The following is an 18094-nucleotide window of genomic DNA, read 5'->3' as shown; positions in this document are numbered from 1 at the left end:
CACTTGCATTGTCACTGTCTACCAGTAGGGGGAGCTACATAAGCTTGTCTGACCTCAAAAGCTTTGACCGCATGACTTTGAAGTTAGAAGCCAGAGCAAGCAAGACCTCAGATGACCTCCTTCTGCATGGATACTATATACAAATGTGGCAGGAAGCAGATAAATTAGATAAAGCCACTTAGACACATACAGTGTTTATTTGTTTTTTTTTGTTTTTTTGAGTCAGATTTAACCTGTTGACTTTTACCACTAGTGGAGTGGTAAAAATCCAAACAGAGTTTAATACAAAAAAAAAAAACCCAAAACAACAAAACATTTAAAGTAAGATATACATGAAAAAAATAGTCATGCTTTTTTATTTGCTGCTGGAAATCATTTAAGACTCAATATCCTTCCTGGTGCTTGACTTACTAAGACGGGCAAAGCTCTGAGAATCTGCTCTCTCTCTAATGTACATCATAAATTATGAACAGCAGGCACATTCAGGATGCAGGGTGCAATAACTACACTGGGGAGGGCTGTAAAAATCGCACACATCCACCGATTTTACACGCGCAGCACACAGTAAATGGAGGCAGTTAAGACGCATACTAGCAAGTCAACCATCATTTTGGAGCTCATTCCTCTGGAAGGAACTGATGAGCTCCATGTTTCTCACACTCAATTGAGGAATGCGCTGCCGACAACATACCGTCAGAGCAAGATGGGTGGCGAAATTCAGGTCGGCTTCGCCCCGATGTGTCTTAACTGGCTTCAGATGGATATTTGGATTGAATTGGATTGAAGGACTGAGGTTGCTGAGTAAGAAGATACTACATTCCAGAGAGGAGAAAAAGGGTTTTCTTGGGTGTTTTTTTTTAAAAGGCTACTGGCCTTTCACCCTTGCCCAGAGACCTTCCTAGAGGTTAAAGTATAATCCAGGTCCGATGACCACAAAGACGGGACCCTGAGGGCCAAGGACTTGCACATTTTCTGAATTACAGCGTCATCCTGAAGCCTGATTGACCACACATCAAAGGCTTCCAATGCAGGGTGGCTAATGGGAGCTTTGGCCCACTTGTCAAAGTTCAGCAAATTGCCAAACCTATTCCCTCTTTTCTCTTTCAGAGACAGGGTGGGGGTAGTAGACATCGTGTCCTAGATTTTGGCCAAAGCCGAACGGTTTAACAGTATGCACTTAGACCACAGAGCATGGATGAAGTAATTACTACACAGCTCCAAAAATAAATAATGAATTATGTCACGCTGCTTATTTCCATATCCACATGCATATCTAGAACCTCGGTTCTACAAGTGGAATCCCAGGGGTCTGTAAAACGTGACCAGGTGAACTGTGATTCTGAATTAATTTTTTTGTAAATTTTTTATTTATTTATTTATTTATTTATTTATTTATTTATTTATTTTTTACAGTGGTGGAAAAAATACAACCTACCATTATCCATAAATTCCATTACCCAACGCAAGTTATTATGTAAGTTATTATGACTATAAATAATTTCAACTGGAATCTTATGACAATATTAATAAAATCAGTTCTATGGGTGGGGAAAAAAAACACTGTGGTGCCAATAAATAGTCAAAATATCATTAAACATGTTAAACAGTTTGTAAAATTAAATCTATACTGAGGGGACCCTGTTTTTTTTTTTAATAGTTACGGGGGTTCCTGATTGTAAAAAGCTTGAGAACCCTTGATCTAGAGCAGAACTAAACGCTAATATCGGTTTAACATTTCCTTAATAACTACCATGAAATAAAGCAAACACATGCTAATATGCAATAACATCACTGTGCTCTTTATGAAGCAAAGCATTTGAGAATTTACAGCCTTATAACTTTCGCTTCACTTGCCTGTTCCGTTCAATACGTTTTATGTCAATCCACTTTAAAAGGGAAACTCTTTGTGAATTTAAGACCCACATGCTCTTTAAAGGGGAGTGAGGGGAAAAAAGTTGTTTAATTGACATTCCCTTCCCCCATTTTCCCATGGTGAAGAAGAAGAAGAGGTGGGAGGGGGAAAAAAAGAGAGGGTTTTGTGCAGTCCTTCTCCTGGCGCTCACTGTACAAAAGGAAGCCGATTTGAGGATGAGATGACCTCATGACCCCTGGAGCCACTGAAGGTTCTCAACGGCACAAATCCCACATAATCAATCACATTCCAGAGTCGGCGGCCAGCGCTGCGCCGAACGGCTTGCCCACTGAGCCGGACTGTAAACGGACACCTTTAAACTCCCTCTTACAATTCAGCTTTCCTACTTGTCCTTGCGAGTGAAGAGAAATTTTACTCTGGGTGTTACTCACTAATGTCATATAAACAACAACAACGTGGTTTTTCAAGGTAATGCAATGAAACATGCATTAACTATTCAGTGGAATCATATGGAGAAGAAAATGGTAGCAATTTATTTTAGTAAGTACCTAGTAATGAATAAATAGCTAAGTATGAATTACAAGTAATTACTAGTACACACTTTGCTTATTGGATATTAAAGTACATGATGTGAAAACAGTGTACAGTAGTAAACAAATTACCCAAAATGGAATACTTGGTCCATACTTTGCTAGTTTAAACTACAATAAAAATGGCAAGCACTAAGAAGTAACTTATGGTAAGAAATGGTATGTACTACCAAACTGCATTGATAAATACACAAATACATCACTGAAAATGGTAGGTAGGCAAAGTTAATATTATATAATTATACAATATTTAATTAACAAAGCAATATCGATCAATTCATGATTTATTAATCATGAATTGATCAATCACTGCTATTCTGAATTATTTTCAACACAAGTTACCATGTACCTACATTTCCATATTAGAACCTGTGCAGTATATTCCAAGTAATATTTGGAAATACTTGTGCCAAAGTATTACCACACACACCTAGTTTTCACAAGTTATGTACTTTAGTCTTAGTCTTAGTCTTATATGCAAGGAATGTACCAGATATTACACAAGTACTCATTAAAATCTAGGTGGTTACCATGCTGTAAAATATAGTGCTAGCAAAAGTTTTATATTCAATAGACCAATACCAATTAAAACAAAATATCTGTGCAAATCCCTCACCCCCAAGCCACCAATTTTTTATGATGGCTAAGCAATCAATAGATGGGCATTTTAAGTGATTACACTTTAAGTGATATATTAAATGACAGCTTACAGTATCTAACAAGCCATTTAATTTCTTGAGCTTTGTGTGACGTGTGAGTGAGTGACCAGGTGTCATCTAGCAAAACAATCCCAGTTCTTAGAAACCTGCTATTAACTGATAAGAGCAAGCCTGCATGGCGTAATGGTTCCCTCCTGAGTTCAAAACTCAACTGTAGCCATCAGAGAGCTAAAGCGATGAAGGAATTGTCTGGTTGTTCCTCATTTTTTTTTCTTTTTGACCTGGCGTCGCGCTGATGTTAACACCATTGGCATGATTATGAAGCTTTCAGCCCACAGGTAACGAGCGCCAACTCCTCGCCTAAATTGGCCAACATGAAAACCATGTCACTAGGCAACCAGACCTGATCGTTTCTTTGTTTGAGGTGAAAGGTTGGAAGTGTTCACACTAATCTTGCCGTCCACAATTAAGTAACATAAGAGTATGCCCCCCCTCCACCTTCTCTCCACACTCTCCTTTTGGAAAACGAACAAAGCGAAAATCCCCCATCGCTAATGGAAAGGTATTTGCACTGTAAATTAAAGGGGTCTGCGTTTTCAATGTATTATACCGATCACTTTTGAGATGTCTGCAAACAGCTCAAATCTAATTACAGGGGGAGATTTACTTGAAACGCCCGGGAACAAAAGGAGCCGGGTCCATTGTGGAGCTTCGCTGTTGTGCCTCCAGTGAATCCTTTTCTATACAGGAACTCATGGTATGGGGGTTAATCCATTACAGAGATACTTCAAGGTGGGAAACTCGATCACAAAAGCACGTCAGTGTGTGCATGCTGTTTAAAAAAAAAAAAAACTATTATCCTGTAATCATTTTCACTGCTTTCTTTTTTCCCTCCCTTTCCATATCTTACCTTCGGCATGCTAATCAATTAACTATGGCTATTAATATTTTAGAAGCAACATGTTGAGATTTTAGAGGGGTGTTAATGCTTGTTCTACACAGGATTGGAGTCTGATTGTATCATGGCAATGTGACACTTGTCTGGCTAGGATGCTGAGCAGATCGGGAGATTCCTGCTGGCTCCTTTTGCGCTGTGTGAATCACTGGGCCGACAGGAGTCCATAATCTCTGCACAAAACTTTCCTTCTCCCTTGGACATGTGCTGCTGTCTCTCACACTGCTCCTCAAAAGATCTCGCTCATAAGGATTCTCTCCTAATGCTTGGATTTAGAGATCACTATTTGCTGTCAAATCATTGCCCAGAGACAATATTGGCCATCATGCAGAGATGCTACAAAAGACCCGCTGCCACTAGCGTGCTCGCTAAGCCGGGCCAGAGAAGTCCAGAGCAGTGTGTCGGTGGTAGGTCTGGGGAGGCTTCTTTTCACATTCCCAAGCTGAACACACACCCGGGTTGCATCCAGAATGCAAGAGTCAGTCAATAAAAGAGAGACTCATTGTGGGAATTTATACGTTGCCTAATGGCGAAACATTCTTGCCAGCAGATGATTACTTCTGGGTGTTGGCTGCACGTCTGCACATGGTATCTATCAGCCAGCTGAGCATCTCAGCCACTGGAAAACTCATTTAGATCCTATCTGGGGAAAAAATTAGTTGAGAGGAAAGGGAAAAAAAAAAAGAAAAAAAAAAAAAAGAGAGAGAGAGAGAGAGAGAGAGAGAGAGAGAGAGAGAGAGAGAGAGAGAGAGTCTAGTCTGGCCTGCACTTGATTTAATTTGGTCACTGATACAGCGGCCAAGCACTTGTGCTGCTCCTTATTTTTTGGGATGTAGAAAGACAAAATAAAAGCCTTCATTGCTGTAAGGAAGCACATACTCACCACTTCAAAGCACTTGCATATTTTCCAGGCTACTCAAATTCAAATCTCAGCAGCTCATCTCAAAATATTCGTGCATATGGATGCTTATCAAGCTCGAGAGCCCTGGGTCAAACTACGAATGCAGAGGCGAGGAATTTGGGTCTGAAAGCCTGGACCGTGCCACCTGTTATCCACTTGATGAAGACACAACGAAATAGCATTCGCCGAGGATATTTAGCTTACTGACTCCCATAAAGGATGACACTGAGTGCCATAATTACAACTCCACTTCAGAGACCAAAGTAGACAGTGGAATCTGACTGTAAACATAAAGCCATATGCAGAGAGTGCGAGGGACTCAGACAGATGGGTCCTCCGCTGGAGTGGGGGACAGCTTGTACGATAATGAATGTAAAATGAGATATGGGGATAGAGTCTGGCATGGCTAATAAGTCATTTAATCATCGGCAGCTGACCGGCACATGGGCACTGGTTTTGCCGCTACCTCTACCCTCGGCTCTTGAGCTGTGATTCTTTTATAAAAAGATAAAAAGTTAGGCAGCATTATGTGACTTCCTGATATAAAGGCTGCCACCATGGAACTCCTTATTTCAAGCTGATTTTGGAGGTAGTATTGCAGGTATCCTTGATGGCGTAGGCAAAGACATAATTCTGTTCATCGAATCAGAGTTCTATGAACGTTTCAATAAACGTGGCAGACCAAACTACCCGAAAATTGTTTCTCTCATAACTAAAGAGCATTGTCCAGAGTGTTTGGAGGGGGTTCTGAGATTCACAGTAGGCCTTTTGTGATTAAAGTAATCAAGCTAATAAAACAATCTCAAAGATCTCAAAGACTACGCAGCTTGGTCACTTTCAATCCTGTTAGCTAGCTAGCATTGTCCTTCAGTAGTCTAGCTGAAAACTAGCGGTCATTTCTTTAATCATGCAAGTCACTAAATAATCTTTAAAAAAGTTCAGTGCAGTAAAACTTGCACTTTCTGATGACCCTGAAGGGTATCCAGAATGCAATCCTTGCCATGGTTCCATTTTGGTTCAAATTTTTCCCCAGTGAAAAGGTACCTTCGAGAGATATTAAGGTAGTTGCATCCAGATTGGAACGCAGCTTATAAATGCTTCCCAAACAAAGCATTATTTTTTCCCCATGTGCTCTTCAATACCCAGGTTTGTCTTCAAACCAACCTGCCAGATCAGCTTCTTCTTTCGCACAAGCACCCACATTGTGTTGTGCAACTTTAACGTGCTCTGACAAGTTAATAACGTTACAATTAAGTAAATGCTTAACAGACGCCCTGTTCGCTCTGGTGTGATTGAGATAATGGACATGTATGACATGACCTCTGTTTACCAGTGGCACAAACCTAATTTGTGAGCGACAGGCACGGGGAGACGGAGCGGATGGGGGTCATTTGGGGTGCTGGGGGGCATGATTAGAGAATATTTTCAGATGGGGTTGGGGTGTGTGTGTGTGTGTGTGTTTGTGTTTGTGTGTGTGTGTGTGTGTGTGTGTGTGTGTGTGTGTGTGAAAGAAACAAAAAAAAACAAAAAAAAGGGGAGGAGGCCTTGCTTTTTCTGTTTGCACCACAACACAGGCGTGTTGTCCTCTTGCTTTTCTCTTGCTCTTCAAAACTATTTCTGGCTTGAGAAAGAAAGTGTTTACTCTGTGGCTTGGTTCGCTGGAGTCACGCCGTGTTCCCACCGAGCAAATCCACTGTTCCCTATCCAAAATGGTTTGCATATTTTCCCTGTAACACAAGGCTTAAAAAGGATGAGGGGGAAATCGAGAGGGTGGGGTGGGGAGAGAAGCTGCTATTATTACTGGATTTACATGCAGTCAGGTGCTCTCCCCGTTTATGCAGCTTTTCTGGAAACAACACAGAGGATTCTCTCTCGAAACTGTGTCTGTTCAAGGGGCCTGGCAATCGGCTCTTGTGGTCCAAGTTTAAACATGGAGCTGACTGATTAATCAAGGTTCTGAAGGATTCACCAAAAAGGCCCCCGTTAGCAAACACAGAGGGGTTTCCTGGTCCGTTCCATCTGCTCATGGTCATACCAGCATTGTTCGCAGAGGTTCCAAAAACTATTCATAGCCACCCACGCTGCTTGGCTGCCACAGGCAGCCTAGAACTTTCCTCCCATATCATATGCAGCCTCTCATCGCTTGCGTGTGCTAAACAGAGCTCTCTGCTTCACATCATAGCACGATGCTAAAACAGTGACTCCAACCCAAGTGAGACTGAGATCAATACACCTTACTGAGAATACGACGTTAAAACCCCTTTAGCAAAAGACACAAAAGCATCTTTTTATCATACAGATTGCATTCCAATCCAGAGAGATGAGTGAAGTAACTTTAAATTGAGCTCTGCCCTTTAAAGTAGGTCAAACTTGTGCAGCACTGGAGCTGTGTGTCAACAAGAACACATGATGTTTTTCTCCCAAAGTCCTGGCACCAAAGACTACTAACTATTTTAGTGCCTTAACTAGACACTGTCTTAAAGGCCTAGAGTACACAGATGTCAGAGCGAGTGACACCTAGCCAAAGAACGCTAGTCACCAAAAAAAAAAAAAAAAAACCTTTTCCACCACTGGCCAGATTACAGTATGTTCAGCTGATCATTTGTGTCATCTTAACAGTGTTTGGTTACTGAAATGAAATTAGAGCCTTGCAAAGCCAGTTCTCACTGGTTACTGGAGGACTAAACGGTAACAGTAAGTTAAAGGAGTAGTTCAGAGCAAAATCTAATTTGCCCAATCTTCACTTTACCCCAAATGAGTCTGCCAAGATGAAGTGAGACTTCCATTATGTGTTAGCAACATTACAGGGTTCTTTCCTCATGAAAACAATAATCCATTATTTTCAAACCTTCCCCCCCCCCGTACCAAGATTTTAAAAAAGTTTTTTATTATTATTATTATTATTTAGTTCCAGTAGTGGAAATCTGACACACCATTATCAAAGCTCTTGTATTTATTATAGGGTTTTTTTTGTTTTGTTTTTTTTAAATATAGTTATTAATCTGTTTAACTGGTCACTTGAATCAAATGGCTTTAATCCAAACCACAATAACTCAAAAACAAGTCGGCTCATAAATAATAATTACAGATAAAATAGCCATCCAGTGATGTACATTAATTCATTTATAACGGCAGGCTACATTTACATTACCGTGTAATGGATACAGATAATAGATGTAACCTTGAGGGTGACAAGGAAAGATACAGGTTAATAACTTTTTCTCCCCCCAGAGAGAGTAACTGAAATGGAAAACCAAAAGAAGCAAATGTGTCTTGGCTTATTGACTACATTTGTGGTATATGATAAAACATAGATAAATAGTAAGACAATCAGTGTTGCCCTTTGAGGGTCGGCTCCTTTCTTTAGGCTCTAGTATGACAAAAGCTGATTTCTCTGATGTCAACATCACATGCTGGGAACTACAATGGTGTCCATTGAACATCTGATGATGTCCATGGCATCAGAAAACTGGCAGAATACACTGCTGCGAGGTGTTTGCTGAAACACACTAATCATCAAAGTACAAGTATGGCTTTCATTCAGCCATTTCTTACTTAGCACTTCTGCGATGTAACAGAATATTCACAGAGCATGATCCGTGAGCAGATGGTGCTGATTTCAAAGTCAGTGGGAAAGTAATTATTTCTGAAAATAAGCTATTAGCTATTGACTTTGTTGGGCAGCCATTAAACTGGTGCCAAACATGTTAACTTTTCCACGAACGACTTGGATGGTGAAGGCTTTTCCAATAACCCAGTCAATGGAAGCCAGTCCATTTCAGCAGCAGTGGCTCTGATAATGTTACAGGAAATAACTGTTGCTCCCTGCACATCTATGGCCTTTAGCTGGAGTAGCTGCCAAATTGAAAACCGAGACCTGGATGTTTACAACGGCATGAAAACTTTTGCCATCATAAACAGTATCTCCAAGCTGGCAGTCATTAACTATTTATAAAGTGGGTGCAACAGCGAGTTACATATCCACTAGTGCGCATGTGTGCGTGTGTCTGTTTGTGTCTACAGGGGTAGTGTGTGTGTTTGTGCATGTAAACAAGGGATTGGGGTGACGGTGATGATTATGCATGGCAAAGAAAGGAAGATATTGGCAAGAAGAAACAAAGATGAATAAAAATGTCTCTTCATGTTGCAGGCTTTATACAATCACTAGGCTAATAACGCAACTTCAAGGGTGCACAAACATATGGGTGAGCATATTGAGGGACTGGGGTTGCGTGGGGGGGGGGGGGGGGGGGGGGTATTGTATCAAACTCGCCGTGCGTTAGAAAACGTTTAAAATACAAGCCTGGTAGCCACAGAGGAGGCTGGCCTCAACGCTGCTCAGCTCTCTGGCAGGACGACAAAACTCACTGCCCGTATTTTTACTCCAGACTTCAGTTCTATATTTAGCCAGGCTTTCCACTGTTATGCCTCTCTGATCGTTAGCCCAGTTTAACCCCTCTTTACAATGACTATACTGGTCAAGGCCCTCTGGAGGCCCAGTATGTAAAGACAAGCCTAGTCCTTCCTGGGATCTGGCGAGGTAGTGTGGGAGGATTGGATGAAGAATAGCGAGAGTGATTTTTAAAGAAGTTGCGACAAGCCATGGGATTTTTGTGCTTCATATACGATGTTTAAATAACTTCAGTGTGAATCGCTCCATATTGCATCGAATTCTCGATTCATGATTTTAAAAATAAAAATAGGAGACGCACATGTGATATGCTATATGCTGATTTACAATTTTACATTTACAATTTTTTTTTCCAATCCTCAGTATTTATCATGTTTATACAAACCTGGTTCAAAGCTACTTTTGCCCCTTTGATCCCCACAGTATCATTAACAGCCAAATCCTGCTCTTATATATCTTACAAATACATACATACATACATACATACATACATATATATACACACACATATACATACATACATACATATACACACATATACATACATACATACATACATACATACATACATATATATATATATATATATATAAATATAAAAGTTTCCTGACATTTGGTGTGTATTCAAATTAAAAACATTTGTAGGATTACAAACCTAGAGAGGTTTATAGGCATATTATGTTATCTGAAACAAAGATATGTGCATGTGTGGAGCATGTGTGGGTTAGTGTCAGCACATTCAGCTTTTTAATTGCACTGCTTGTGTTTTTAACAAGTTTTAAATTATTCCCATCTCAGAAACCTCAAAACCTCATCCAAGTGTAATTACTAAATGGATAGTGAGAAGAAGAGTTTGTGACATGAGATTTTCATATTTGCTTGACGTTCAGGAGCAAGGATGCTCTGGTTGAAAAGAACATAAAATGTACACTCTGTATTATCAGGATCCATAATGTCATCTTCTAATGCTAATATTGTTCTGTTTGAGAATAACTTTGCAGAATGTCTATGTTCTGAATAAATTTCGAATGCTGAGCCGACTTTATTGAGGTCAATTTATGCCCCAAATTATTTGTTTGACGCCTATTCCGTCGCTCGTACTGTACGACCAATAAATCAGTTGAAATGGATTAAAATCTGTACCATGAACTTTGATTTCTTACACGATCATTTCATTGCACAAGCATCATGAGCATCATGAGCATCATGACTCATACAAACATATACAGAAAAGCACATGCAGATCCTGACAGTGAAAGTAATCAGAGAGAAAAGGTTTACATGACTGGTTTACATTATTCCATTTAACTGATTTATTCCGTCGGACATTAATTCCCTTTGGCTTAATCCATTCCGACTTGGGTGTATACGAATATGAACATTTTTTATTCTGATTGAGTCATCAGTCAGATTATAATGGATTATTAGGCTTTATATAAGCATAAATACCGTGGAGTGTTAGACTACGTGTGTATATGCACGTCTGGTTGCTAGAACATTCTTCACAGCAGATAGCCGAGCCTGTCGGCAGGGTGAGGACTCCGAGCATAGCAGGATCCCAATATACAGAGAACCACATGCATCAACACGTCAGTAAACCCCTCCGCCTTCCATCCTTTTCCTCACCCCTCTCATACTCAGTGGCCTGCCGGAGGTCATCATTCCTGGCATGGCATCACGTCAGCACATATTCCATACTGATGCCAACCCATTCAAGCATTTGGGGTGGGGAGAAGGTTAGTTACACAGCGCATGCTGGCATCTTCCAGGAGTTTTCCTTCAGGTAACAATGTTATTGTGAGAAGGGTAATAAACAAGCCAGCCCAGCCAAACTTGTTCAAGGCTATTTTTGATCCTGTCCTAGGGCTGGGCGGTACAGCTAAAACATTTATCATGATATAATGTTTCATATCATTCGGTATCGACAATTATTGATAAATTTTAGTCCTTTTTTTTTTCAAAAGGCAGTAGAAAAAAAATGTTTGAATTTAACCACTATATTTTGAATTTACCCACTTTATTAAGGTAAACAACAAATAATTTTAGTTTTAGCAGTCAAGAACAACATACAATTTAAACAAATATCTTCTCATGTCTTGAAGACTAAATAAATAAGTTTTAAAGGAACTCTTGAACTTCATCAATGAAATGTTACAAAATGTGTGCAATGTAAAAGGCAAACTTTGAGGGGTCCCATTCTACCACAGAATGGGACTCCTGGAGCTCTGGTTGGGGCTCAGTCTGTTAGCATAGTTAGCCTAGCCTCGTAGAAACCTTCCACGTTAACACTTACTTCCGGAATACACTGTGCTGAGGTCTGCATCTGACGAGTCAAGCTCCTGTTCTCAGGACGCTCGCTGTCCTCCCCAGAGCCAACATTTTAACAGAAAACACAAAAAGCGGCAAAATGTCACCTTTCTTCCTCACCAGCTGTTCAGAGTCACTCACACTGTACATGTACGGAGCACTGCGCATGCGCACTACAAGTCTCTCACAGCTTGTGTTTCCATACTTGGCTGGGACCTTTTTTTCTTCAAAGCTTACACACAATGGTGTTCTGAGGTTGGTCAGACGAAAAAATAAAAACCCCAAAACCCCCCAAACAAATGAAAAAAGACAAACAAAAAACTGCCACACTTGTGAGTCGACACGTCCTTTTTTATTCACAATCTCCTCGGCAGGCTCTGAACTCATTTTTGTATGTGTTCATGTGTGCTGATGTCACATGGTGATGACACAACCGAACCCCACGCAACTTCTTATTGGCTGTTTGCTTATCACTCGTAGCACACTCCTTTATCAAGGCATAGAATAGGCTGTTTATGATCCAGGGACAGTGCACGTTTGTAAATTTCATGTCCGTTTACATTTTATCAAGCGTTATACCGAACATTTTTTCTATCGTTACTGATAAAAGGTGTACCGTCTATAAATACCGATACCGTTTTATCGCCCAGCCCTATCCTGTCCCCATAATTCTCCTCTTCAAACCCATAAACAACTGGAGGGAGCGAGCAAACTCAGGATAAACACCCCCCTACTCCAAAATGTTTCCAGGAAGTGCTTGTCTAATAGCCAACATGCCAGGGAAGAGTGCAGGCTGGTCGCTACACACAATACCATGACTTGAGAGTTTTATCTGTTTATAACTACTTGGACCAGCCTGTATTACACTGCTTAATGCTTGCTCATGTCCTTAACTTGTAACTAGCACTACACTGAAATTTAGCATTGAGTATGCTTACAGTAAGACTCAACCAGTATCCAGACTCAACTTGTAGTTTGACCTACACTTTTAAAACTAGAATACCAAGTGCAAAACAACAACAACAACAAAAAAACAACCTAAACAACAATTTATGTAGTCTACATGAACACCCAGAAAACGTGAGGTAAAATATCACCTCTTACTCTAGAAACTACTCAATTTATCTACCGTTAACTAACTGGCTAACAGCTTAACATACCCCAACTACTCTCAACATAGGAGCTAGCTAGCTAGCTAGCTAAACTAAAGGTTAAACTACAGGTTAGAAAATCATGACAATTATTTTGCTAAAAATCAACCCCACTTCCATTTCAGTGTTTGACCGATTGAAGCAGTATTTCCTGTAGGGCTGTGCAATATATTGATACAATACGGATATTGTGATAATACACTTTTCTGAGATATTGTTGGTATGGTGATGCATTTTCCTTAAAGAAAAATAACCGTTGTCATTGTAGGCATTAAAGAAAAGAATTGTCAAACTCAGTTCAACAGTTTTTTTTAAAAATTTTACTACTATTCTGCAGACAGCTTGTTAGTTAAATTATATATTGTGATACGCATCATGTATCGTAGAAATGTCCTCAAGTATCGTGATATTTTTGTGTCATATCGCCCAGCCCGAATTTCATGTAGTCTACTGTATAGAGGGACTGTCTGTTTATCTATGGTTAATCGCTAGCCAGTACTGAACACCACTTATGCTGGGAATGCTAGTTATGATAGTTAGCTGAACCACAGTAAGGTTTGCAAAAACAAGACATAATTAATCTGTTGCAAAATGGTAAATACTCATTTCACTGATTGAAATGAAAGTCTTTTGTAGACTCTGCAAGACTGACCATGTATTTTCTGTCAAAACTCTTGCTAGGAACTTCATGCAATGTAGCACCTCTTATGCTAGAAACTAGCTAGATAGCTGGCTTAAGCTGATAAATTTTAAAAGTCACAATACAATGAATTTGTTACAAAAGGTAAAAAAAAACAACCCCCCCAAAACCACATTTCACTTTTTGCCCAATTGAAGATAATTCATGTAGTCCTTATGTAGCACAACTTTTAAACAGCTAGCTAGCAACACCCAGAAACTAACTGAAACCAATTACTTTTACCAATACATTTTCTATTAGTGTTTTAGTCAGTACAAGGCTGAGGGGACAACCACCAAGGGCTTTTCACATAAGCACTGGCCCCATGTGTGTTTCACAACCATTTAACTGTGAATTGTGTAAGGGACAATTTCCGACCTGTGTGAATCTGTCTGTGTGCTTCCAGATCTTCTTCTTTCTGGAACTGAGCTCCACACTGGTCACACACGATGGCCTTCTCTCCAGCTGTAAACAAAAAGCAAATTTTACAGTATTTAGAAAATCAGTACAAAAATGCAGAACATGGCAACCCGTGGCACAAGTCCTCAGTGTTAGTCATGGCCATAAAATGTGGATGTGCAAAAGTGTCGCAATCGGAATCCAAACACAGGAACTCCGTGCTCAGGCTGCTGTCTCTTGTGTTTGATCAGAGGGGGTCATTACGGGTCAGAGCTCTCCTATTTACTACAGTCATTCTCTCCATTGCAGGCGTGACACAGGGTAAAGAGAATGTTGTATAATAATAACAATAATAATAATAATAATAATAATAATAATATTAAGGCTTGCTACATTTCCAGCACCACAGCAACCAAAACAGGAAGCTGTAGTTAATATAACACAGTGTGATTGAGATGAAGCCAAAGCCTGTTTCGCAACCATTATGAAGTTACAAAACATACTGTACCCTCTCGTGAGACAGGAAGAAACACCTTTCAGTTTTTATTAGGGGAATAAATAGTGCAATAACACATTCAAAGGCATGTAAAAAAAAAAAAAAAAAAAAAAAAAACACTTGCAACCAGCATGTTATTACATTTGCAATTCATAAGAAAACACATGCTTAAATCAACTGGAAGAGTGAAGCAAGAAGAAGTGCTGGGTTAAAGCCTAGTTTATGAATTCAAAAACAAGACAAAAGGAAATTCTGTTAGCCTGGAATGTTTATGTAGGGGTTTCCTAGCTATTTGCAGGCTGTCCATCATACAAAAGGGGAGGAGCATCAAACAGCAAGTAGTAATAGGTGAAAGCTATTGCTCTCTGTCCGACAGCATAATAGAATGTGTTGATTGAGATGAGGATGGAGTTTTTTGTGAAGACGATATAGAATCATCTTACACAAACAGCCAAGCTACAAAAACAGACACTAAAGAAACTCAACTGTATTGTTGTGAAATATAACTGCAGCTCAAGCCAATCCAAAATAAATACCACACTTATAGGCTGGTTGGAACCCCGCCCAGGTTGTCCCCTGCCTCGTGTCCCGAGATTTTATTTATACCGCCACTTGGTTGACGCGCTGTTGAATTCTTGATTCTGATTGGTCAGAAGGTGTTGATTAATTTTCAATAACAGCAGCTCTGGCAGTAGTGCCACTTTCAAGACAAAAGCACAGCTTTAGATCAACGTGCTGGTTCTAATAAGGTATTGCTTGTAAAGCAGCGGCATATACAGGGACTTGTATGGTGAACATTACATAAATGGATTAAAAAACATGGAATTGTTGATATGGTGACTTTCTGTTTTTTTGGAATGAGTCTCCAGTGTCATCACTTTGTAAGAATCGGGAGGAAAAAAATGGAATTTCATGTTTTTTGACATGTGAAAGACCGAGGACTGAGTTTCTTGGCTGTAATTTTGGTCTTATTAACATCAGGAGGGGTTAAAAGAGAGTCTGGTGAGGAAAAACTCTTATCGTATTGTATGAGGAAACAGGAAAGTTCTACAAAGCTAAACGTAACTACTACTATGGTTTAAATGCTTGGTGTTTCATTCTTTAATAAATAATCAGCATACATTTGGCAGCAATTGGCAAACTTCAGGTATACAAGAGAAATAAAATACTTTCGGCAAAATAATCAACTTTGGGGTGGTAAGAATAACTCCACTTTACACTGGGCTGCATCACACCACCCCATTGTGGATTGTTTTTTCCCTGTAACTGCACACCCCAAAGTGTTTTATTCCTTAGTTAGGAGATTTGCTATGAAAACCTTTCATCAAACAACCTCCTTTTACTCCACTATTAGCCAACTGCCACAGAGGTGGGCAGGACATACAGATTTCTCTTACAGGGATGGAGTTCAGTCTGAAGACTTTAGAAGCCTGTACGGAAGAAAGTATTTTTAAAAAAAAAAGCCTTTAGTTGGTGCACAAGGATCGGCACTAAGGGCAAAGCAACCCCACATCTGTGCTGTTCAGGTACTGTGGCAACTTCATGTAGACGCTAAATCATCACATTAAATAACTGCGAGAGTTACAAGCCTTAAATCCCATCAGTGACGTAAGCAACAGTGGATCATTATCTGGAACAGGTTCATACAGCATGCAACCTACACCAGCAGGGGTGTGCTTTTAGGCCACTGTAAAAAAAAAAATTAAAGTGATAAATGATAACTTTTCCCTTTGATCAATACGTGCTTTCCTGTTAAGTAGGGGTGATGAAAAAAAAAAAGCACAAGAAAAACACCTCAGCTAGGTTTGGCACAGTGTCTTTTAGCTCCTAAACCTCTTCATCACCCCACCCTCTCTGTTTTTTCAGGGCTGTGGTGCAGAAAGTGAGCACAGGGCCAAGGCTAGAAATAACTGGCTCTCCGGCACAGAAAAAGCCATGGCTATAAAAGAGCTGTTTTCTAACAACTTCCACTTCCTCCTCCGCACCTCATAGGAGTTGCCACAGCGGGGCCGAACCTGACATAATGGGCCCTTACACAACTGAGGTTCCCAAGAAGCAAAGGAGAGGTGCCACGTGCCACACTAGCCTGTTCCCTTTTCACTTCCCCTCTGAAATATTGCACAACTGGAAGAGAGGGATTTACTGCCTCTAAAGAGGACACTCGTGCTAATCGCTCGTGCTGCCGAAGAGTGGCCTCGTGCACGAGCGTGTAAAATGCAGACGGCATCCAGAGTGGTGAGTGCACAGAGATACAGCACACATCTAGAGTCAGAGCATACTGTGATGAGCAAAGAAACAGAATGTGCCACCAAAACAAACAAGGCTGTAATGAAGAGACCATCAAGCACTTGTAGAACTAACTCCTCATCAGGTGCCCTAATCGCACACTCTGTCTCTTTGATGAGAACAGGAGCAAACAAATAAGGCACAAACAAAAACACACCCTTGCTGCTCGGTGAGCCTACACAAAATCGCTTATATAAGACAGTACCCTTGGTAGCAAAAAAATCCATAACGCCCCCCCCCAAAAAAAACAGAGCTTCGTCAGAACAATGTGTGCAGACGGCATGCTCTGACTCTTTCCTTCAGCAGTAACGCTCTGTGCTGTACAGTTTTATTTACACTACCCTCTTATCAGTCACACAGCAATACGGAGGCTGCCAATTGGAAAGGACAGCCAGGAACTGCATGTTCCCTCGCTCAAGTAGATGTGTACTGCAGACAGAGCCCCCTTTTTTATTAACCAAGACAAAAATGCTGGGGATCTGCCAGATTTCCTTTAAACACACACACACACACACACACACACACACACACACCAAATACAGACATACATAACTATAACTGGCAGAGTCTTTACCAGAGCCCCCCCCCCCCCACCCTTTTTATTAACCATGACAAAAATGCTGGGGATCTGCCAGATTTCCTTTACACACACACACACACACACACACACACACACACAGATGTGCAAGTACACCAAATACATGCATACACAACTATAACTGTCAGAGTCTTTACCAAACAGGCACACAGGACGGTTATAATAATAATAATAATAATAATAATAATAATAATAATAATAATAATAATAATAATAAAAGTCCATTGAGATTTGAAGAGATTAAATGATTGAAAATATTTGAGCTACTATTGACAACAGTCCAGAAAGAGAATGTTTAAGCGCAGACCAAAGGCAGACAAATATTGACAGAGCAAATACACTTACACATCCAAAATGAGTTTAGAGTTTACATTCTTAAAATGAATATTGGCACAGTGGTTCACCCTTGTTTTATGGATGCTAAATCTCATAATCCATTTTGCCTACTTAGATTAAAGAGAGAGACAAATAAAGACAGAAAGGATGGAAGGGTGGGTGCAGGGCCTGAAAGCTTTCCTCTGTACAGTACAAGCCAGTTATTTTAGCTCTTACGTCCTGAGGTATGGAGGGTATTTCAGTTCAGGCACAGCCTGAGACAAGGCAAGGCAAACTCCTGGACTTCTGTGGTGTCAGACCCTTCTGATGTCTTGTAGTCTGATCTCCATACATGGGGACATAGTAAACAGTGTATGTACAATCCCACCAGTGTGCTGGCCTGCAGCCTACTGCCCCCAAGCTACAAAAGGTCAAAGGGCCCATGTGTTTTCTGCTTCCTTTTTTCACCCCCTC

General features: G+C 40.3%; 1 protein-coding gene across 2 annotated transcripts in view; it reads right to left on the bottom strand.

The window, feature by feature from the left end:
- The window catches only part of zbtb16a (zinc finger and BTB domain containing 16a), a 111218-nt gene that overhangs the window by 28318 nt on the left and 64806 nt on the right, over positions 1-18094 (bottom strand). For both annotated transcript variants that reach the window (XM_017492930.3, XM_053687701.1), the window contains exon 4: positions 13905-13991. In XM_017492930.3, coding sequence (XP_017348419.1) covers positions 13905-13991 — 87 coding nt within the window. The remainder of the gene's footprint in view (positions 1-13904; positions 13992-18094) is intronic.

Source organism: Ictalurus punctatus, chromosome 18, assembly GCF_001660625.3.
Source record: "Ictalurus punctatus breed USDA103 chromosome 18, Coco_2.0, whole genome shotgun sequence".
Taxonomy (NCBI): domain Eukaryota; kingdom Metazoa; phylum Chordata; class Actinopteri; order Siluriformes; family Ictaluridae; genus Ictalurus; species Ictalurus punctatus.
Note: the sequence above shows the minus strand (reverse complement) of the source record. Positions and strands in the feature narration are given on the sequence as shown.